The sequence below is a fragment of the Agelaius phoeniceus genome, chromosome 14 (genome assembly GCF_051311805.1).
Source record: "Agelaius phoeniceus isolate bAgePho1 chromosome 14, bAgePho1.hap1, whole genome shotgun sequence".
NCBI lineage: Eukaryota > Metazoa > Chordata > Aves > Passeriformes > Icteridae > Agelaius > Agelaius phoeniceus.
This window is the reverse complement of record NC_135278.1, coordinates 15646251-15668020: the sequence shown is the minus strand read 5'-3', so window position 1 is coordinate 15668020 and position 21770 is coordinate 15646251. Positions and strand designations below refer to the sequence as shown.

At 43.5% G+C, this 21770-nt stretch overlaps 1 protein-coding gene across 1 annotated transcript in view; it reads left to right on the top strand.

The window, feature by feature from the left end:
- The window catches only part of LOC129125725 (fibronectin type-III domain-containing protein 3a-like), a 39756-nt gene that overhangs the window by 7308 nt on the left and 10678 nt on the right, over positions 1 to 21770 (top strand). Inside the window, exons 3-12 of the mRNA XM_054641316.2 lie at positions 9421 to 9556; positions 12644 to 12719; positions 13597 to 13673; positions 15163 to 15400; positions 16340 to 16612; positions 17478 to 17533; positions 18637 to 18791; positions 19052 to 19111; positions 20211 to 20349; positions 21189 to 21242. Of these exons, the coding sequence (XP_054497291.2) occupies positions 9461 to 9556; positions 12644 to 12719; positions 13597 to 13673; positions 15163 to 15400; positions 16340 to 16612; positions 17478 to 17533; positions 18637 to 18791; positions 19052 to 19111; positions 20211 to 20349; positions 21189 to 21242 (1224 nt within the window). The 5' untranslated portion in view covers positions 9421 to 9460. The remainder of the gene's footprint in view (positions 1 to 9420; positions 9557 to 12643; positions 12720 to 13596; positions 13674 to 15162; positions 15401 to 16339; positions 16613 to 17477; positions 17534 to 18636; positions 18792 to 19051; positions 19112 to 20210; positions 20350 to 21188; positions 21243 to 21770) is intronic.

Below are 21770 nucleotides of genomic sequence, written 5' to 3'. Positions count from 1 at the left end.
TGGGTTTCAGAGCCATGGGAGAGGGTGCAGCTCCCTGTAGGAACTTGCAGTTCCCAGCTGGCAAACCTTGGCACACTTGGAAACTCTTTGTTTCATCTGCCCAGCTCTGTGGTACTTCCAGGTGGGAATTCCAGCTGCCTTTTTGCTGACCAGTCCAGGTCCAAGAGAGAATTCCAGGCACACACAAGGGCTTGTTCTCTGTCTTGTGCCTCTGGGCAGAAGTTTTTTTGGATTTCTTTTCCATGGACTGTGGTGTCTGTTGCTTCCATAGCTTCCAAGTGATTTAGAGAACCATTTGGATATAGAATTTCCATAGTACATGGTTAATGTGTAAATAAACTGGTTTGCTTCAAGGCTTAAAAAAACCCAGAATATTTTAAATTCACAGTTTTACACTTGGAAAATCATATTTAAAACAAGCCCATTATAAAATTGCATTTAATAAAGGCTTTTTCTAAGCTTGAATTTTTTTGCTTTGTTTAGCATTAAGATGTTACAACGAGCACCTTGGCTTATTCTAGAAAGTGTCACCTTCCTAACAGGTGGAAAGAAAGATATTTTATGTTTAATTCTTTTTATTTTCTCTCTCTCTTTTTTTTTTTTTTTTTTGTAACAACATTTTTGCAGTTAGAAAATTCCTAATCCCTTTATTTTTTAAGCTGAAATAAGAATGAAGCACCTTAATGGCTCAGTCCTTTGAGGTGCTCAGTTTTCTGAACATTTGTAGAAGCAGGATTGGGATTAGGACAGGAATGGGACTTTTCAGGAACTCCTGGATTTTGGTTTATGGGACTGGTCACTTAGGAAGCAGCACACAAGTACTTAGGATTCAACTCTGCTTCTCTGGCAATAACAGAAAAGCCATAAAAGAACTAAAACAGCAAAGGAAAATATTTATCTAAAAGTCATGTCATGTTTGCATTCTAGAAACTGTTATTGCCAATTTTACAGGCCTCCTAAATGAATAATTCTGAAGGCAAGCACGGCCTTAACGTGAGCATAATACTAAAAAACAGCTCAAATCAAATTAATGCACTCTGGGCACTGGCAGAGCTTTTCTGCCCAGCTCTTCCCAGTGGAGTTTCTTTTGGGAGGAGCAGCAGGGAGCCTGGAAAAGCGTGGGTGTAAGCCTGGAGGGTGGGCACAGGAATCCTGAGGGATGGAGTTTCAGGCTGGAAAACAATCCTGGAGGGCAGGGGACAATTGTGTGATGGCTTTCCTGGCACGCTCCCCCAGCAACCCGATCCAGAGCCGGGGTGAGCCGGGGTGAAAATCGATCACATCCCTGGGGCAGGGCTCCCGTGGCCCGGGTGGGTTGGAGCTGCTGGTTCTGGGTGATTTTAGGGGTTTTGGTGTCTGGGAAATGAGGGATTCCATCCCAATCTTAGCCCTCCTCCAGGGAGAATTTTAGGAGAGTTGAGGTCTCTGGCCTGAGAGATGAGCGTTAATAGTAAATTAAAAATCCTCCTGTAATCCAAGCAAACGCTTGGAGCAGAGCGTGGGAGCCTTGTCCTGGTGTCTGGAGCTGAGCTGGAATTTTGGTGAGGTCAAATATGGGGTCTCTGACTCCATATTAAAGTATTTTCCTATTATATTAAAAATCTCTCTCCAGAAAGATCTCACACTGACTTTAAATGGGAGGAACACTGCAGACAGGCATGGATTAGCTTTATTCCACTGTCCAGAGGAGAAACCAAACAGATTTCATAAACAGTGAAAAACAAGTTTATAACCCCAGACAGAAGCTGTCCCAAAGGCTGGATTTTCATTACAGTAAGTGCTGGATTTAAGATGAGAAAGTTTCTATTCCAAGAAGCTTTCCTGGGGTCACAGACCTCACCTGGGTCAAAGCCACCCCTGGATCAGGCTCTGAATAGTCAAAATACTTGAGCTTATTTCTTGGGTAAGTCATGAAGGACATTTTCAGGTGAGTTCTCAGTATTTAGAATATTCGAGCCCATTTCTTGGGTAAATCATGAGGAACATTTTCAGGCTCAAGGCTGTGTTGCCCTCCTGGCTGGAAGCCAAACTTCCCACAAGATGCTGTGGCCTAATTCCCTTGGGGGCCGTTAGAAATGATTTCCAGGATTTTAATCAAAACATGGATTTAGTGGGGAACAGATGACTTATGGAGCAGGGGTGGTCCCTGCAGAGCTCAGGTTGTAACTGAGCTTCTGTTAAATCTCTCCTTGCCTTAATCTTGCTCAAAGTAACCCCGGTTCATCCAGCAGCTCTCACGTGTGGTCCTGGGGCACAAACTATTTTAGGAGTGGGATGGTACCTTCAACACCTTGTTAATTCTGTTTATTGGAAAAATTTGGGTGGGAGAGGGCAGCTTGGGTCTGATTTCCCCAGTTTTTTCTGCTTTAGAAACGCATGGGGCATATCTGGGTTTTTAAGGAATCGTAATTAAGGTTGGATCTTTTTGACAAGGTTATTCCTTAGCCTGAGGTTGGGGATGGCTTTGGGATGGCTCTGTGGTTGTTCTTTTTAACAGCCTTTGGAGATGTGTGATGGAGAATTGAACTGACAGAGTGGAGTGTAAAATACTCAGAGCTTCAGTTTGCAGATGTGGACTTTAAGGCATGGCAGTAACAAATAATACTCTTTATCAGAGAACATGGGGTTTTCCCCCTGCTCAGAGAAAATATAGTTGCTATACTTTTATGTATTATATAATATTTATAATACTAATTAGTGATTCTGTCAGTATAAAAAGGTGTAAGTAATGCTTTAACTCTTTTTACAATACTGCTTTTAGTAAAGAGCAATAGTAGTGTGGTTTACTTCCTGCAATAAGTGAAAATTTAGGATCAGGCTGGCAGGTTGCATAAGGCACTGAACCTGCAAATCAGGAAGTCTCTGCTGAATTTCAGGCTCTCCTTCCTGGACACATTGTTCTTTCTAACTCAGGCATGCTGTATTAAAAAAAAAAAAAAAAATAAAGTCTCTATTTAAGTAATAAGTTCCTTGGAATAGGAACGTTCTCATCTTAAATCCAGCACTTACTGTAATGAAAATCCAGCCTTTGGGACAGCTTCTGTCTGGGGTTATAAACTTGTTTTTCACTGTTTATATGAAATCTGTTTGGTTTCTCCTCTGGACAGTGGAATAAAGCTATCCATGCCTGTGTGCAGTGTTCCTCCCATTTAAAGTCAGTGCGAGATCTTTCTGGAGAGAGATTTTTAATATAATAGGAGAATACTTTAATGTGAGACAACAGGAACTGTTAAACTCACTAAATCTGTAATACTGCTACACATTTGCACAATAGATAATCTCACAATAGATAGCATGACTAAAGGATGCAATTCCAGTGAAATTTTTTTTTTCAGTTTATTAAATTTTTCTTATTTCTTTTATTTTACCATTAAGAAATGCACAACCTTTTTGTTCTTCTATGTCCTGCAGTAAATACTGGCAAATTCATTGTCAGTGCCTAAAGAGAAACATGTCTGTAAATTGTAGATTGTAAATTAGTGGTGACTGCTCCAAAAACTCTTGATAAAACAGGAGTGATGTGTTTGTCCAGGAAGATTCTTCTGGCCAGAACCTTTCTTCCAGATATTGCTGTGACAGTTTTGCAGTTGCTTCTCCTGTGTCATTGAAGTGGAAGTGACAGAGCTGATGGTGCCTCCTCCTGAGCTGCACGTTGGAAATGGCTGAAGGAGGTTCAGGAATGCTGGGAGCTCTTCCCAGGGGTTTACAAATCATTTATGGAGGCATTATGGTTGGAAAAGACATCTAAGGTCCCCAACTCCAACCACTGGTCTGTAACTGCCCCCATGCCTTGGAATTCCTCTTATTCCACTTGGGATCCAAGCCATGGGAGACATTTGGGTTGGAGACAAGGGCATGGGGTGGATCAGTGATATTTAAGGTCTCTCCCAACCTGGTCATTCTGGGAATTCTGTGATTTTTAACATTTCCAACTGTCTGCTGTGAATCCCTGATGTTTTCCAGACTTGGGGTGGGATGATCCCATATCAGCCAGCTCTCAGGAGCAGCAGGGAGCTACAGAGCCTTTTCCATGGAATCTGAGCTGGAATCAATGAGCACTGAGTGCTCCTTGGGAGCTGGCTGGGCTCCAGGGGCTGTGCTGGCTGGAACTGGGGGGAGGCTGATGCTGGAGCCTTGCAGAGCTCAGCTGGAATTTGGGCTGGACTCAAAGGAGGCTGATGCTGGAGCCTTGCAGAGCTCAGCTGGAATTTGGGCTGGACTCAAGGGAGGCTGATGCTGGAGCCTTGCAGGGCTCAGCTGGAATTTGGGCTGGAGCAAAGGGAGGCTGATGCTGGAGCCTTGCAGAGCTCAGCTGGAATTTGGGCTGGACTCAAGGGAGGCTGATGCTGGAGCCTTGCAGAGCTCAGCTGGAATTTGGGCTGGAGCAAAGGGAGGCTGATGCTGGAGCCTTGCAGGGCTCAGCTGGAATTTGGGCTGGAGCAAAGGGAGGCTGATGCTGGAGCCTTGCAGAGCTCAGCTGGAATTTGGGCTGGAGCTGGGGGGAGGCTGATGCTGGAGCCTTGCAGAGCTCAGCTGGGATTTGGGCTGGACCCAAGGAGACTGATGCTGGAGCCTTGCAGAGCTCAGCTGGAATTTGGGCTGGACTCAAGGGAGGCTGATGCTGGAGCCTTGCAGAGCTCAGCTGGAATTTGGGCTGGAACTGGGGGAAGGCTGATGCTGGAGCCTTGCAGAGCTCAGCTGGAATTTGGGCTGGAGCAAAGGGAGGCTGATGCTGGAGCCTTGCAGGGCTCAGCTGGAATTTGGGCTGGAACTGGGGGGAGGCTGATGCTGGAGCCTTGCAGAGCTCAGCTGGAATTTTTGCTGCAGCAGGAAGTGAGGTCAGGCCCAGCTCTGTGGACAGGAATTGTTTGCTGAAAGGGCAGTCCTGGAGATTTTCTGTTTTTCTTAGAAGCTTTTGTAGGAGTGTCCCTGGAAAATGTTGCCTTCTTTTGAATATGGGAACAGGACCATGTTACATGAGATTGTTGAATTAGTCCAGAACACGTCTCAGGGCCCATTTTTACAATATGGATTTGGTTTATTTATTTTAAAATATGTTAAATATGTTCTATTGTGAAAAATTACTGTATTTCAGTTTTTTAGATAATCCTTGAAAACAAAATAATAACTGAATAATCTCTGAAAACAAAAGCTATTTAATTTGACTAACTCATGCTATTTAACTTAGAAATGTGTTACCCACTATCACTTCTTCCAGCTTCAGGTTTGTTGCTGAGATGATTAATGCAAATTTTCTTTTTTTTTTGTGGCTCTCCGGGCTGAATTCATCCCTCAGCTCAACCCAGGTTTGGGAGTGACCTTTAGCTGATGTGTAATAGAAACCACTGCAAAAAAAGTGAATCAGGCCAGAAGTACCCTTGCAAAATGTAACCTTTCTAAAATGCAATCTGTTGAATTCCATACTGAGGCAAAAATCTTCAGGACAGGGTGACAAAGCTTGTAGGCCTGGAACCACTGACAGACTCTACAAGTTCTGCTATTGATTCATATTTAATGAGTCACTAAACTTCAGTTTATTCCTATAAATTACAAAATTTGCCTGGTCTTTAATGCTTCCAGATGGGATTTTTCTTGCTTATTTTTAGTCTAGAATGTAAGATTTAGTGTATTAGCTCATCTTTAATGTCAGTGCAGCCTGTGAATTCCCAGGACTGTACTTTTTTCCTTTTCCTTTTTTTTTTTTCCTGACCACTTGAATAGTTCCTGGGGATGATAAATCCCTCACTGCCAAGAGCTGACCACAGCAAAAGCAGTTTGAGCTGCTCTTCCTGAGATTTGCTGGAATAAAGTGGCTTTAGGGAGCCAGCAGCTCTTTGATGCAGATCTCCTTGTGGGTGGGTCCATGGACAACCCCCCCAGCTGCATTTGCCTCTCCAACCTGACTTGGTTTGGGGTAAATCCAAGGGTTTAGAGGAGGCCTGGAACCACTGACAGACTTTTAGGCATGATGTGAAACTTGGGAACTCGGAAGAGTTGGTGGAGGAGAGGCTGGAGCTGCCCTGGCCCCAGAACCCCCTGATTCCAGGGCTCCTTTCCAGCATGGCAGGAGGAACTGGGGAATTCTGCCCTGCTCAGGTGAGACCCCACCTGCAGAGCTGCCTCCAGCACAGGAAGGAGCTGGAGCTGCTGCAGAACGTCCAGAGGAGCCCACGGAGCTGCTCCAAGGGCTGGAGTCCCTCTGGAGCCACGCTGGGAGAGCTGGGGGTGCTCACCTGGAGAGGAGAAGGCTCCAAGGTGACCCCAGAGCCTCTTCCAGGGCCTAAAAGGGATCCAGGAGAGCTGGAGAGGGACCTGGGACAAGGGATGGAGAGACAGGACACAGGGAATGGCTCCCACTGCCAGAGGGCAGGGCTGGATGGGACACTGGGAATTGGGAATTCCTGGCTGTGAGGGTGGGCAGGCCCTGGCACAGGTGCCCAGAGCAGCTGTGGCTGCCCCTGGATCCCTGGAAGTGCCCAAGGCCAGGCTGGATGGGGCTTGGAGCAGCCTGGGGATAGGGGAAGGTGTCCCTGCCCCTGTCCACTGACACCTTCCCCTGTCCCAGAGTGCTCCAAGCCCCGTCCAGCCTGGCCTTGGACACTTGCAGGGCTCCAGGGGTGGCACTGGATGGGCTTTAAGGTCCCTTTTAACCCAAACCATGCTGGATTCTGTGATGCCTGAGTGTGAGGGTGTGGATGGAGGTAGCTCTGGGATCCTGCAGTCTCCTCTGTGCTGGTTGTCCTCCACCTTTCCCTGGGGAGCAGCCTTGCCCTGCAGGGAGAGCAGGACTGGATTCCCTGCTCCAGGCCAGCCGTGGGAGGGTGTTGGGAAATGGCTTTTCAAGATAGAGCTCTCTGTCTTTGTTTTGTTTTGCAGGAAATTGTGCTGAGTATGTAATAACTTTTCAGGAATTCTCTTTTTATTTACCCAAATACCACCTACTTCCTTGAGTGGGATGGAGGCTTTGGGGAGGTGAATCCATGGATTTATTTCCCTGGAAAAGTTTTACCTGTTGAAGTGGGGAGGGGTTGAGTCCCACATTCATTGACTGTGCTCCCTTGGAGGGCAGGGTGGTTTTGTTGCTCTTATCAGTGTTTTCAGGGAATGAAGCAGTGCTCAAAACCCAAAATAACTTGGTTTTTTCCAGTTTGTCAGGATGTTCCTCTTTGTCCTCAGAATTCTGCTACTTGCAGCCACCCCAGCCCAGCTGCACAGGGAAATGTCAATGTTCTGAGCCAGGTGAAACTGCCCCAAAACCTCTTCAGATGGGCTTGTTCCTGTCAATACTTCTGTTTTCTCTGACCATATGACCATTGCTACTAAGACACAAAATTGGCTGGTTTTGGAGTTTATCATTAACAATTTAAAACCAATTATTTCCTGATACTCCAAATATTAAATTCTTCCTCAGAGAAATGAAGTTACAGCACTAAGCAAGCAGAAAGTGTTTGGAGGTGTCTATGTAAATTAAATCCTCCCTGTGTCATTAGGCAGGAGATGAAGGGTTCTAAAAACCACAGGGATGTTGGGGTTCTGCTCTGTAATTAGTCCTAAAGAGAGAATTAAATTCAGCCAAGGCAGGGGAAGAGCAGAGAAGCTCTGAACCTTTATTTAAAGTTGCAGAGGATGAGCACAGAAACTCTGAACCTTTATTTAAAGTTGCAGGTGCCTTTGGGTCCTGTTTCAGAACATGTTTTTCTGCAGCTGTTAATTTGGGGGAGTTGAATTTGAATGCAGAAGGAGTTGCCCTTTGGTAAAGGGTTTTCCCCTTTATTTTAACTACTAATTTCTGTTTTCTTTGAGATTGAAGAAATTCATATGCATATATAAAATAAAGAATTTCCATTTTGTGTACAGTGAATTCCTGTTATGGCTCTTAAGGCTTAGATCCAACCTCAAAAAATGGGAGAGGTGTAGAGGAAGAAACCTTTGCCTGAATTTTACGGTTCCAGGCAGGGGTTTTTAAGTGGAATAGTTAAAATTTGCATCCTTGGCAGAGGCAATTCCAAACCTGACAAAAAGGAGTTTATTTTATTCAGGAAATAAATACCATGCTCAGGCAATTCAGTGTATTTATTAAGTGTATTTAGACCAGAGCTGATGCAAATTTGATCTTTGAGATCCTGTCCAGCCCTTGCACCTTGCAGTGATGTTTGGCTTCCTAAAGCTGTTACTGGAGCAGCCCTGGAGAAGAATTTCCTTGTGAAAGGAGCTGGGTTCTGGGAAGTCTTGAGGAGTTTGTTGTGCTGCATTTTGTGGCTGTGTGATTGCATCTCTGATTTGGAGATGCTTTTGCAAAGGAGGAATGGGGGTTTTATCAGTGGATTCCACTACCTCCTTTGCCTTATCTTGATAACACAGGAAAAACCTTTGTAATCTCAGCTTGCTTACAGATTTTTCTGTACAAAATCAGTTAAAACCAGAAGAAATTATGTTAATTATATTGTATGTCTCCTACTGTTGCTAATCTGCTAGAAATACAGTCCCACAGGTACAGAATTAACCAGTTTTTGTCTTTTTTCTTCTGCAAAAATTGCACTTTCCTTGCTGCTTGTGGAGAACTGAAGAAAGATTTGACACTTTGAAGCAGCCTGACTTGGTTCATACACAGATTTAGGGAGGTGTTTTGTGGTTTGCTTTTTATTTTTAAGGAATTGGACCCTCATAACCACATTTTGCCTTCTGGTTTATGGGAGGTAATGGGAAAGGAGCAGGAAGTGTCAGCATTTCCTGTATCCTGTTATCTTGTGCTTTTTATGGATGCTGGATTAACTATACACTGAAAATTCCCTACCATTGGGAGCTTGCAGCTTGATTTGCTCTAATTACTATAATTAGTTTGTATCATGTGTATTTTGACTTACTCTAATTACAGATTATTCCCTGGAAGCTCACAACTCTGCAGCACTTGTCCATTCACATTTCCCCGTGGTTGTCAGTCAAAAATTTTGGGACAAAGCAGGATTTTGTGTTGTCTCAAGCTTTGCTTTCACCCTGGCAGATTTTGTATTGGAGAAATTGCATGGTTTAGGGTTTTTTTGATCATCACTAAAATGTAAATGTGGTGTGTGCATTATGTAGCCTAAAGCTTGGGGTCTGGAGTGGAAGCAGTTTAGGAATTTGAAGTGCAAATTTAGGAATAAATTGCTGTATGAGTGTAAATTCCTCTACTGTGTAATTGCTGCACTGAGGTAGCAATTCCAGCACTCATGGTTGAATATTCCTGATAATTAAAGGGGAAAATTTTGGGAAAAGGACATTTATTGCTTACATGAAAGAAGTTAAAAGTGATGGAAACCAAAACATTGGAGTGTTTGGGTGCACTTGGAATTGGTAGAGCTGAGTTTGTCAGACAAACAGAGAATGATTTAAAGAAAGGAGAGCTGGATCTGACCTCATCCCTGTTTTTCCTTGGAGCAGGTGGCTGAGGTGAGCAGGTGTCCATGAGTGATCCCAAGAAATGATGGCTGAGCAGCCGCCCCCCCTGGAAGCCACCCCTCTGCTGAATGAAGTGCCACTTCTACCTCACATGGTCAACGGGGACAGCATCCAGCAGGCAAGTCAGCCCTCAACTGGGAGCACTGGGAGTAGCTGGGATGGTGGCTCCACAAAAACCAGGCAGCTCTGCCACTGCTCTCTGAGAGCTGGGCAAGGATGTGCCTGTGAGCACTGACATCAGGAGTTAAACAGAAGTGCAAATGGAGAGAGGAAAAAAAAATCATTCAGCTCTCAGCCAGTGGACAGGTGTGAAAAAAAAGGCTTTAAAATGGAGCTGCAAACTCCAAAAATCAAAGGAAAGATTGGGGGGTTAATAAAGGTTTTGAAACTCCTGTGAAGTGATGAATAAAGATTAGCAAGGGATTGCAGAGGAAATCTATGACAGGAAAATGAAAGGAAAGACCTTGGCTTCCTGGTTTTAAGTGTCTTCATTAATAATTACAGTGCAGTGGTGAAACCTGAGTGTATTTAGTTGAAACTTTAGAGCTTTATTGGACACAACCCTTCAGAAGTCCCTGGTAGGGTTAGAAACACAGGTAAAAAGTGGCAGCTGAACAATTTTGAAGCCCAAGTCTGTGTAAATTGTCAGTAAATGTGAATTTAGCGTTCAGCAGAAAGAGCTGAGTGCTTTGGTCTACAAATACTGGGAGCTCTTCCCATCCTTTGAGGTCTGCAGGCCATAAATGCTGAAAGTTTACATGAGATCTCCTCTAATTTGTCATTGCTGCAGATAAGATGGAGAAATCTGTCTTGTTTCAGTTGTATACTTGGAAAAATGAGCTTTTTAAAGAAAAAGTCCTTTTCCCTTTCTGCCTCAAACCCTGGGGGTGGAAGTACAACGAGTATGTCTGGAAATGAGCAAAGTCTCCAAGACATTTCTGAAGTTCTGGCAGTAGAAGGTGAAATTTCAGCCCTGCCCAGCTGGGAGGTGGCTCAGGTGGTTCAGGTTTCATGAGGAAAGGAGATCAGGTAGATTTAGTTGGCTCCTGTCCCCAGAGCTCTGTGTGTGGCACATGGAGGTGACAGTCACTGACATTTATAGGACCTAGAGGAGACTTTGCAATCAGGTGAGATTTAAAAAAAAAAAAGGAAAATAATAGAGTTGTATTGTGGAGATGCATTTGAAGTTTAAATAGAATCTTTTAGAGAGAGTCTTGACTTAGAATCTTTATTAATGCAGAGGATTTTTAATCATTTCTCTGCCAGTGCTGTGGAGGACAGTGCTAATACTTAATTATTGCAGAGATTTGTTTCCAGAAACCAAACCTGTGTGTTTGGCCAGTGAATCCATTAGCTCCATTTCACTTAAAGCAAAAGTTGGAAGTTTTCTGGAAGGGTTTCTGGATCCAAAAATGTGTGAATAAGGCTAAAAGCAGAGCTGTGGCTGAGCAGCTTTGCCTGTGCTGGTGCCACCAGCCCTGCAGAGGTGCTCAGGGGTGTTGGCAGCTCCTGGGCTCAGCTCTCCCCTGTCTCACCTGGCTCAGATCCACCCCTCAGCCCTGCTCCAGCTTCCTGGACATGTTCCTTGTTGGAAGGTGCCTGGGACTGCATTTTCTTCATGAATCCCAGTGAGTCACTGCTCTGAGGCAGGGCCTGAGCATTCCTGGCATTCCAGGCTCGGCTGCTGGGATTGCAGCACTGCTGGGATCCTTCCCCCTGCTCTGAGCTGCAGCTCAGGGAACTGGGCTGAGGCTGTGCCACCTCAGAGAGGCTCTGAATCTCTCAAACATTCCCTTTCTTGCCTCTGAGTTTTGCCCTCAGAGATGAGCCTTTTCCTGAGGTCAGTCCCTGCCTGTGCAATCCTGGATCCACAGCAAATCTTTTTCCTGTTTCTTGTGCTCTGGCAAATCCCCAGCCCGTTATTGTCAGTTTTCTTTAAACAATTGACACCACTTCTCTCCCTTTACCCCAAGAAATGTATTAGCATTGAAGTCATGCATTTACTTGCATTCTGAAGTGACAAATCTGCATAAATTTCATTATTAATGCAAATTATGCCACGTTTAAAGGCTTTCTCTGCCATCTCTCACTCTCCTGGAACCATAATAAATATTACTGAGTGCCTAAATGGCCTTTTCAGGGATTTTGGTGGCTTACTTATATCCAGAAACAAATCATCCACCCAAAGTAAAATTCTCCTGTACAAGGAGCATCCATTCTCCCCTACAAGGGAGGTTATAAAAAATAAAATCAAAGATTAATACAGCAATATGCAGAAGCTGCAAAACCAGTGTTAAAATACAATTTATCATTTATCCTTGGAGTCTGTAGTGATGAGAACAGTGAAACTGGTGTCTGAGGAGTTCAGGGAGCTGCAGCACAGAAAAATTCATTCATTAATATGATGTGTAGCTCATTTTACCAGGGATTAAATGACCTGGTGATTTCTTCAGATCCTGCTACAAATGTCACTCCATGAATAGTGCAAAACTACTTCATAAAAATCGAATGAAAGAAAATTACACTGATTTTCACAGCTGCTTTGACAAATACATTTTATTTCAGTTTTTACATCAGTGCCAGCTGTCACCAGAGTGGAATTTGAATTGTGTACCTGCAGTTCTTACCTGGCTAATCCCCCTTTTAATGAAGGATTAACTGTGGAATATCTTAGATGTTACAATAAAGTGCAGCTGCCAAAATTCCCCTGAGGCTGGGGCAGGAGGAGGGGGTGGTTTGGGATCCCAGCAGTGCCTGAGGAGTGATCCTGGCCCAGCTCCAGGTGGGTCTGTGTGCAAGGGGACCAAAGGGACCTGCAGGATGTCACTGGGGCCTGGGTTCCTCCCACAGGGAAAACTCACCTGGGCTCACAGGAGCTGCAGGGCAGAGCTGGTGGGAAAAGCCTGGAATGCAATGTGAATCTCAGGTCATTATTGCCTCAGAAAAAGCAGTGTGAAATGGGAAATTAAAAGCTTATTTCATGTGTATCAAGTGAGGCACTTCTGGGAGTAACCAGAGGAAAAATACAAGGATTTTATGGCGAAGTAGGAAGAAATATTTTCATTCTACCCATCATTTTCTTGTTTTACTCCAAGGTTGCCAAAGCTCTGATGTTGTTTGCCTCTAAAGAGGAGGGGTTTTCCCCCAGAGAATGTATAACATTTAAAAAGCCCCCAACCCCTCTTTTGTGTTTTGTTTCCTGCAGGTGATTCTTGTCCAGGTAAACCCAGGTGAAACATTTACAATTACAACTGAAGATGGACACATTCAGTGCATTCAAGGTAAAGGGAGGCTCAAGTGCTGAATCCAAATATTTTGGTTCTAAGGTTATTCCACTGGGTTTTTTTTCTGTGATGTCAGATGTGTTTTCTGCACTGGAATAAATCAGATTTTTCAGTTTGTGTCCAAGCACAAATGAGGCAGCACTGGGAAGCTGCCAGGATTCCCTGAATCCTGCAGATTTTCAGTCCCAAAAGATGGGTTTGCAGTGATCCTTGACTAAGTGTCTTCCCAGGATCCTAACACATGATTTATGTGGTATTTATTAACAATAAGTTAAAGAACTTTAAGGGGCACTGGGACCTTCCTGTGCTGTGAGGTGGGGGAATCATTGCTCCACTCTGTGCCTGCAAATTCCTTTTTACCTTCTGGGTAAGTGACAGAAAACCCCAGTCAGGGCAAAATACCTCCTGTAAGTCAAGTTGAATTTAGCAGTATTTCCATTTTTGGAGAATTTGTCACCATTTTACATGATATTATATAAAATGTGTCCATTCTGCTTTCATCAAATCCCCTACAGAAATACTTCCCTTGAGCTTCATATAAAAAAATAATGTATTTAAAATTAATTTTTTAATTCCTACATCAGCTTTACCCCAATACCTGCATTTGCCTTCAGTACTACAGACTTTTAACTGTCACAAATTAAGAGCTGAAATTATTTTTACAGATTAAAATTCTTTATACAGAATTTTTGTGCAATTAAAAAGACACTGCTGGCCAAAGCGTGGTGCTTGGGATAAAGCCAATAATCAAACAGAGAATGGGATGCAATCCCTGATGTTTCAGGCTCCAGGGTGGGGCTCCCATCTTTGGCAAAAGGTGTCTCCAGATGGGAAAAGCCTTGGTTGTTAAGAAGTGGCCCCTTGTCCCTGGCAGGTCCAGCACATGTCCCTATGATGTCACCAAACGGTTCCATGCCGCCGATTTTTGTGCCTCCCGGTTACGTGTCTCAGGTAGGTTCATTTCTCCTTCTCTTGCTGGGTGGTTTTGGGGGAAATTTTAATAATATTTTTATTATTTATTGGTGATTTTAGCTGTGAAAAAAAGCTATTTTTTCCGTTGAACTTACCAACTGTTTCACTTTATTGTGGGCTCTGTCCCTTCTGTTACTGAGTAATGTCTGATCCAGTTTCCAGGAATTTTTTAATCCTGCTCCCAGCAGTTAAAAACACTTTTAGCAACAAGGACAGCTCTGAATTGACTGTCTGAGCTCCATGAACAGGATCCACATGTTTATTTTCCATCAGTCCTGTTTGCAGGGTGAAGCTGGGTCATATGAACAGTCCCAACTGGCTGCTGGTTTTCTATTTAGTATAAAAATGTATCCAAATTTTCAGTGCTCCTTTCTTGACCAGCCCTGATCTCCTGAAATTCCAGCAAAGCAGCACTGCTGGAGCAGAGTGTGGTGGTGATGCAAACACTGATTCCAGTGATGTGTTTGGGAAATGAGCAGGGCTCTGGGCTCTCCCAGCTTTGCTTTTCCACTCCCTTGGATTTCCCACTCCTGGGTGTTGTTCAGGTCAGACCTGCATGTTGTTACCAGAGATACTCCCAGTTTGATTTATTTCTAAATTAATGTGTTTTAAAAGGAAATAATCAAAACCAAATGTGGAAACAGAACTAGTGTTGTAGTAATGTTGAAAATCAGGAGTGTGGTGAGTAGGTTTGAAACCTGTGAGTTCTTGGGTTCTCCAGGAAGTTTCTTTTTGCACACAGCTGAATTTTGGGCTTCTGCTGTTCTTCAGCTCTGCAGACCTTGAGCAAAGCATCTCCCAGACAATTTCTGATCCCTGTGAAATGGCTCCCTCAGTGCAAACAGTGGGCAAAGCCCTGGCAGGACTGAGCTGCTCAGCCTGAAAACCACATTTATTTCTTCTGTGTTTGCTGTCACCTGAAACCAGCAGGGTTGGGTTGTTTTCCCTTGGTTGTTGTGACAGGGATTGACAAGTTGGAAAGCAGCTTTAAATCAGAGCTTGAGTTACCTGGACTGCTCTTGTCAGATGAGGTGATAACTTTGTGTTCCCAGTGTCTGGAGGAGCCCAGGGCTGGTTCTCTTGGATTCTGCCAAAGTGGAGGGAAATAATTCAGGAGTGAACAGGTTGTGGACTCCAGCCCTGGAAGTGTTCCAGGACAGGCTGGATGGGGCTTGGAGCAGCCTGTTCTGGGGAAGGGTCCCTGGGGTGGGATGAGATGAAGTTTAAGGTCTTTTCCTACCTGAACCACCCTGGGATTCTGTGATTGTTCAGACTGACTGCCTCAAACTCCACTTCATCCCAGCAGTACCTGCCTGGTTTCCACTGGAATCCAGTCTGGTGTGCAAACCCTGCCTGTCAGGTCCTGGATATGAACCAGAACAGGGAAATCAATCCCTTGCTGCATGTACAATATTTGATGATGGGATTCTCTCTGACCTCACAGTTGATTTCTCCCATTTCCCTGCAGGTGGTGGAAGAAAATGGAGTCCGGCGAGTGGTGGTGGTGCCCCACTCGGGGGAATTCCATCCTTCCATGCATCCCCCCCCTCCTCCCCCTCCCCCCCACGTGCCCCATTACATGCACCACCCCCATGCCCTGCTGCCCCCCCCCCCTCACCCCGTGTTCCCCGCGGTGCCCGGCACTGGAGAGCTCCCACCTCAGTTCATGCACCAGCCCCCGCCACCGCACGTGTTCCAGGAGCAAGGTGAGAGCCCAGAGTGTCCCCAAGCCCTGGGGACAGCTGGCCCTGCCTCCCCACACATCCCCAGGGGTTGTGTTATTAACTTCGAGCACCCCCGTGGGTCAGGGACTCACCTGAGTCCCACAGAGTGAGTCCCTGAGTGTGCAGAGTGTGGTTGTGTATCCTCTGATTTTTCTGTTTGGATCCTCTGTTTTCAAGGGATTGTGCAAATTTGTACCTGAGAAATGTTGTATTTTCCCATGTTGTATTTTCCACACATCCCTGCTTTTGCCACTGCAAATCCCACAGCAGTGACTCCTAAAACTCTTTTCCCACTGAATTTTGTCACAGCCTTGGTGTGAAGTTCATTGAAAATGAAACTTAGTTTGATACATGAATGTATTTTTTTTAGTCCAGATGTGACTGAAAAGTGAACAAAAACAACCCAAAAAATGTTGTTATCCATAGTGGAGGGTGAAGTGCAGACCCACTCTAAAAACTCAACAAAGCACTAAATCAGTGAAGGACTAGGGTTATGTTGAATTAATCCAAGCTCAAATCCTTATTTTATTATCAAGACTTAAAACAGAAATTAGACTTAGTAAGACCATTTGCTGTCTCTCAAACTTAATTTGGTAATTATGTGTTTTGCCTCGCTCTAGGCTAAAACATTCAGGATGTGTTGGAAAAATTCAGTTGGGTCCTAAATTTGCTTAATTCTTTGTAAATGTGTCTGTAGCAGGGAAGAGAGGCAGCTGTAAAGCAGGATCTGGAGCAACTGACAGGAGAAAGGCCCAAAAAATTCAGTTTAAAAAGACCCCAAATTCCAAAATCCCTGTACTTCCAGACTGACAAAGCACAGGGAATTTCCAGGGGCTGGATTTTAGTGATTTTTCCAGCTTGTAGATTCAGATGTCAAATGAATAATTCAGAAGAATGAAGTCATTTCTCCCTTCTTTGCAGAACCTCGTTCCCATGGGAGGACAAACTTCATCCAGAGGGACGAGAGGAGTCTCAAAATGCAGGAGCACCTCAAGAAGAGGCTAAAGGACAGACAAGCCAGTGGTCACACCAACAATAAACTGAACAGCCCTCCCTCCTCACCACATAAAGTCCTTAATTCTTCCAATGCCACAATTCCCAATGGGAATGGAAAGGGCCAGCAAGGGGCAGTTGGAGCACTAAAGCAGAAGCAGATAGGAAAAACAAAGGGCAGTCCAGAGGCAGAGATGGGAGGTAGGTGGCATGGACAGGGGAAATCTCAGTTATTTCTATAAACTCATTGCAAAACAGGTTCTGAAAAAGCTGAATTTATAAATTTGTTTGGCTCTTCAGGATTAGAGGAAGCCTGAAATCTATTACAAAATCCATTATGGAATCCATTAGATTTTTTTTTTTTCTAGGAATCATTGGGATATCAGTTTTTTTCATTTGGTATTTAGCAAATAAGGTCTTCAAAAAGATTTTAAACCTTTTTACTTCCCTGCCATTTCTGGGCCAGGACTGATCAATATTCCCAGTGAGGGTGTCCCATAGGTACTTCTAAAACTTCTGGTGTCACTGCTTGTGGTTCTTTGTGATGAACCAGGACCCATTTAACCTTAACCTGAAAATTTGAGCAGTTGTAGAAGCTGCTGTTTAATTAGTTCTAATTTCAGCTTCTTAATACCTTGTGGCTACAAAAAACCTTTTGCAGTGTCTTTGAGACAGTGTCAGGCTTCTTCCAAACTGGGAACGTTTTGCCATAGAAATTCCAGGAAAACAAATCAGGCAGAGATAAGATCTTATTATCATTTTTTTTAACGCCTCTCATTTTTGGAGGAATGTTTTTGTGTTGTCAAAGAAAACCTATTTCTGCTCCATTAGGAAAAGATCCCCTTTGTGCAGGATGTACTAAAAGGGTTTTTGTACCACTGTTGGTTTTGGATACTTGGTGTTTCTGCCCCTCACGCAGCCAAAACAAACAGGGGAAATGAACTTTGCACAATAAGAACCATTGTTCAAGTCCTAATGAGGCCAACTCCATCTCGTGGTGGCCTTTTGGTAACAGCCTGGGTTGCTCTCAGGCTTTGGGATAATCTGGTTTGTGTTTAAATTGCAGAATCTGACACAGAATCCAGGAAATGTGATACTCACTTGAGCATTGGCAAGCCAGTTGTAAGTATTAGCCTTAAAATCCCATTATTTTCTGGGCCTGTGCTTCCTAGAAAATAACTTGTGTTTTATCAATCCCTTTTCCTTTGTTCTTAATGGTTTAATTTTTTTAATGGAGAAGGTAAATACAGTTTAGCTGTCAGAATTCATAGCTGGGAAAGGGCAGCCATGCTGGAAATTCACTATTTCTCAGTTTGCCAGCCTGTAATCCCAGAATATTCCACTGTTGCAGTTTTCCAGCGTATGTGAGGGCTTTACCTTGCAAACCAGGGGCCTGCTAAACTCTTGGAAGTTTGTCCACTCACAAAGGAACCATCCTTTGCTCAGCAGAGAGGATTTAGGAGTGTTAAGGATAAAGTTTACACAGATAGATCCTCTTTTGATGCTATATTGAGATACTGGAGCAAATATTTGAGCATTTAGAGATTAACTTAGGAAGGTGGAGTCTGGTGAGGGTAATTAAAATGTCTGTGTTTGATATTGAGCAAGTGTAATGAGCTCTTCTCTGCATTATCCACACAGCAAACAGGGGTTGTATTCCTTTGCACCAGCTTTTGAGGGGTTTTTTGGTCCTTTAGTACTTTTTCCCTGTTGCTTCTGACATCTGTACTTAGAGCTACCCCAAGGCTGTGTTGCCTTGGGCAGAGAGAATTTGGAGTGTGGGAATGAAGCAGCTAAAAAAAATCAGACAAGAAATGTTGAGTTTTACAAACAGAGCCTGTGCTGTCCTTAGGATCAGTGGTTAAATGTTTTGTGAGGGATCTGTCAGAAAATGACAATAAGGTGTCTGTACCTAAATCTGATCTGGGATCCTGCCCAAGACTCCCCAGCTGAACATTTGCTCCAAGTGAGTGATGGAAACCTTGATGCAGGAATTTTCTCTTCCTGCCCCACTGTGGTGTTGGTTTGGTATTGGAAGGGAAAGCCTTTAGAAATGAAAAGAGGAAATCATTGCAATCCAAAGAATGCCTCTGTATTCCCACTCCAAAGGGAAAGAATTCCTCCAGTGAGGAGCTTCCTAGGCCAATTAGCGACGCCATGTTATTGACTAATTAACCTTTTCTTGCAGAAAGCAAACTTACTTGCATTATTTATGCTTTTAATAGGTTTCTGATATACAAGCAAGATCAGCCGTTCTGTCCTGGAATCTCCCAGTTAGTTCACAGAATGGAGAGAGCCATAGTCATAGTCCAGCAGCATTTACATTTGAAGTAGCAATATCCAACAGTGGTAAAAATGGAAAATTTAAATCTGTCTATGTGTAAGTTTAGTTTCTTCCTTTAAGCACAATGTTTAAACCATTAACCAATCAGCAATCTCTCTATCAGGAGCTGTTTGTTGACTTGCAGACCTTCCTACTTCACATGAAATAAATTTTAAGTAATGTCACTAAAGAGTTGTACATGGACAGTGGGAAACTTAAATGTGCACTACGTGGTTTTGCTTTTCAATGAGCTTTGAGCCCTGAGGTTTAAGGAAGAGCTGTAACTCTGCTTTCTGTTTGTTTTTGCCTTTTTACAGTGGGGAAGAATTAACAATTACACTTCCTGATCTCAGACCAGCCACTGATTATCATGCCAGGTATGCTGCTGGGAAGGAAATAAAGCTTGGGGGGATATGGGCATTGCAGAGTTATTGTGGCTTCATGGAAAAGGGGTGATACAAACAGTTCAGGAATACTCTGAAAAAACACCATGCTGTGGACACTGGGTTTGCTATCTAAATTCCAATTTCTCTTTTAACTTAATTAAAATACCACCTCATTTCCTTCCCTACCACCTTCTCTGTCTCCTCAGATTTCTTAGTTACAAACTTTAAATTATTCTCTGCTGGTACTTTTTTAAGAACAACAGTCTGTAGATTGTCGTGGGCTGAAGTCAGTGGGAAATGAAATAATTTAGCCTTGAAATTGGATCTGAAAATCTGACTTGTCAGTTTGATTTCAGAGATGCTTGTCTGACCTGCAGCAGTGCAAGCAGGGGAGTGGGAATGGGCTCAGTGGGAAGTGGGATGGGATGATCAGGAGTAAATGATCCTGACTGGTGGTGTTGGGCTGGCCAGGGAGAGAGCAGCTGCTAAACAAACCAGGGGAACCAGAGTCCCCCTCAGTGCTGGGGCACTGGAGCAGATGAGATTAAAGATTCCCTGCAGCAAAGTCCTGCTCTGAGGCTGTGGAACAGTTCTGGGTGTGGGAAGTGGGAGCACAGCTCCACCTGCACAGTGCTGTGTTTTCCACTGAAAGAGGCAGGACTGCTGAAAACATGAAGCAATTCCTATGAAAATCGTGATTTTATTGTTTAATAACAATACAGTTGTTATTTTATGATTTGGCCTGTTTAGTGCCCATACTCCTGCACAAGTGTTGGCTGTATTTGAATTTTAAGGTGTTTTTAGCAGAAGGCTCTTTTCCAGTCAGGTATCCTGTTGCCATTTTGGAACACCTGGCATAGTTTTCATCCCCTATCCCACAGGTTTTTCAGCCCTAAAATATCTCCACTGTGACAGAGAGTAATGGCAGAGTAAATGAAGGGTGAGAAATGGGGTCTGGGGTCTGGGGGTGAACTGGGTGACCCCCACCCTGCAGCCACTGCTTGGGAATAAACCCCTGAAGCTGCCAGCTCTGCCCTTACATTTCCAGGTGCCAGTGCAGCAGCCACATCATTAATTACCCTTTGTTTAGAGTTTCAGCAACCAGCAGTTCCATCAAAGAAACCATTTCAGAGCTGGTGAGCTTCACCACAGAGAGCTGTGAGCCAGACTGTCCAGCTGCCCCAAAGCTGATTAACAGAACCAAAAACAGCCTGAGCTTGCAGTGGAAGGTAAGAGCCACACCTGGGGCTGAGTGAAGGGGAGCAGAGCACTCTGCTGGATTCCTGGGCAGTGGATTGAAATCAGCTTTGTCAGGAATTCAGTGTGTGCTGTAGGTGGTGCCTTTTAAGTTGCTCAGTGAAGATTGATAATGAAATAATAATTACCTTTCTTTTTTTTTTTCAATGTTTGCTGAGTTTCTTGCCTGCAGCTTTAGTGTGACAGAGTTGGTAGCAGGGCTCTTCTCTTCTGAGCTGGCAGAGAGGAAAAAATGGATTTTAATTTATTTATATCTTTGCTTGAGGTCCTGGATGATAAATAGATATGACTTAATGTTCTTTTAGTTGCTCTGACTCATTCAGACTAAATTTCTTTGGATGGTTCTATAGATTCTCATTTTTGATCTGACTTTTGAATATAACCACTATCTGTCGAGGTTTATTGGTGGCTGTGTTTACTTGGTTTTTGATGTTTTTCTTATGATCATGCTGAAAAATGGTTCCAGCTAAATGCCTTTAGTGAAATTATTTGTAGTATCTGTGCTTAGAAAATGAAGAAGTTCCCATTTCATGTGTCAGATGTTGCTCGTGTGAACCCTTAGATTGCACAGGCAGGTGGTGAGCACCCAGTGCAAGGCACCAGGAAAAGAGCTCTAAGAATGTCATTTGCTTCATTTATAAAATCAGTCAGTTTATAAATTTATATTCTAAACTATCAGAACTTAAAGAAGTAGCACAGCAGCCTTGTATTGAAAGGCAGTTGGAGTTTATTCAATGTGTAAAAATATTTATAAAACACATTTACAACCACTTGATTTTAACTCTTTTTTTCATTGTTTCTTTATTTTCAGTCCTCAAATGACAATGGTTCCAAAATAACTAATTTTCTTTTAGAATGGGATGAGGTAAGAGCTTTTCTAGTACCAAAAAAAATCATAATGACATCTGTAGAGCAATTACACTTAAAAATACCCTTTGCTTAGGTACAGCAGCTATTTTGGTGCAACTGTTGTGACAGTTTTAAAGAGACAAATGATCAGTGGGAGGGGACAGTGTAAAAGTGCCTCATTTGTCATCCAGAGCATCAGTCATTCCTTTGTTCTCTTTAAATGTACAAGCATTTGGCATCTTTGGGTTGTGTCACAAATCTCCCTCAGCTCTTGAGCATCTTGCTGAGATGTAATGCAAAGTTCCAGAATGTGTTTTGTTTTCTGCTCAATGGTTTATCACCATTTTGTCAAATCCCCAGTACCAAAAGTAATCAGGTATCTCAGTCCTAATGTGGTTTATTATCAGGACTGCTCAGGGTGACCATCAGCAGACTCAGGATGACCATGATACATTAAATTTTGCATTCTTGAGGCTCAGTAATTTCTTTTTTAATTACCTTTCAAAGACATTTTCATGGAAGGTGTCCCTGCCCATGGAAGGAG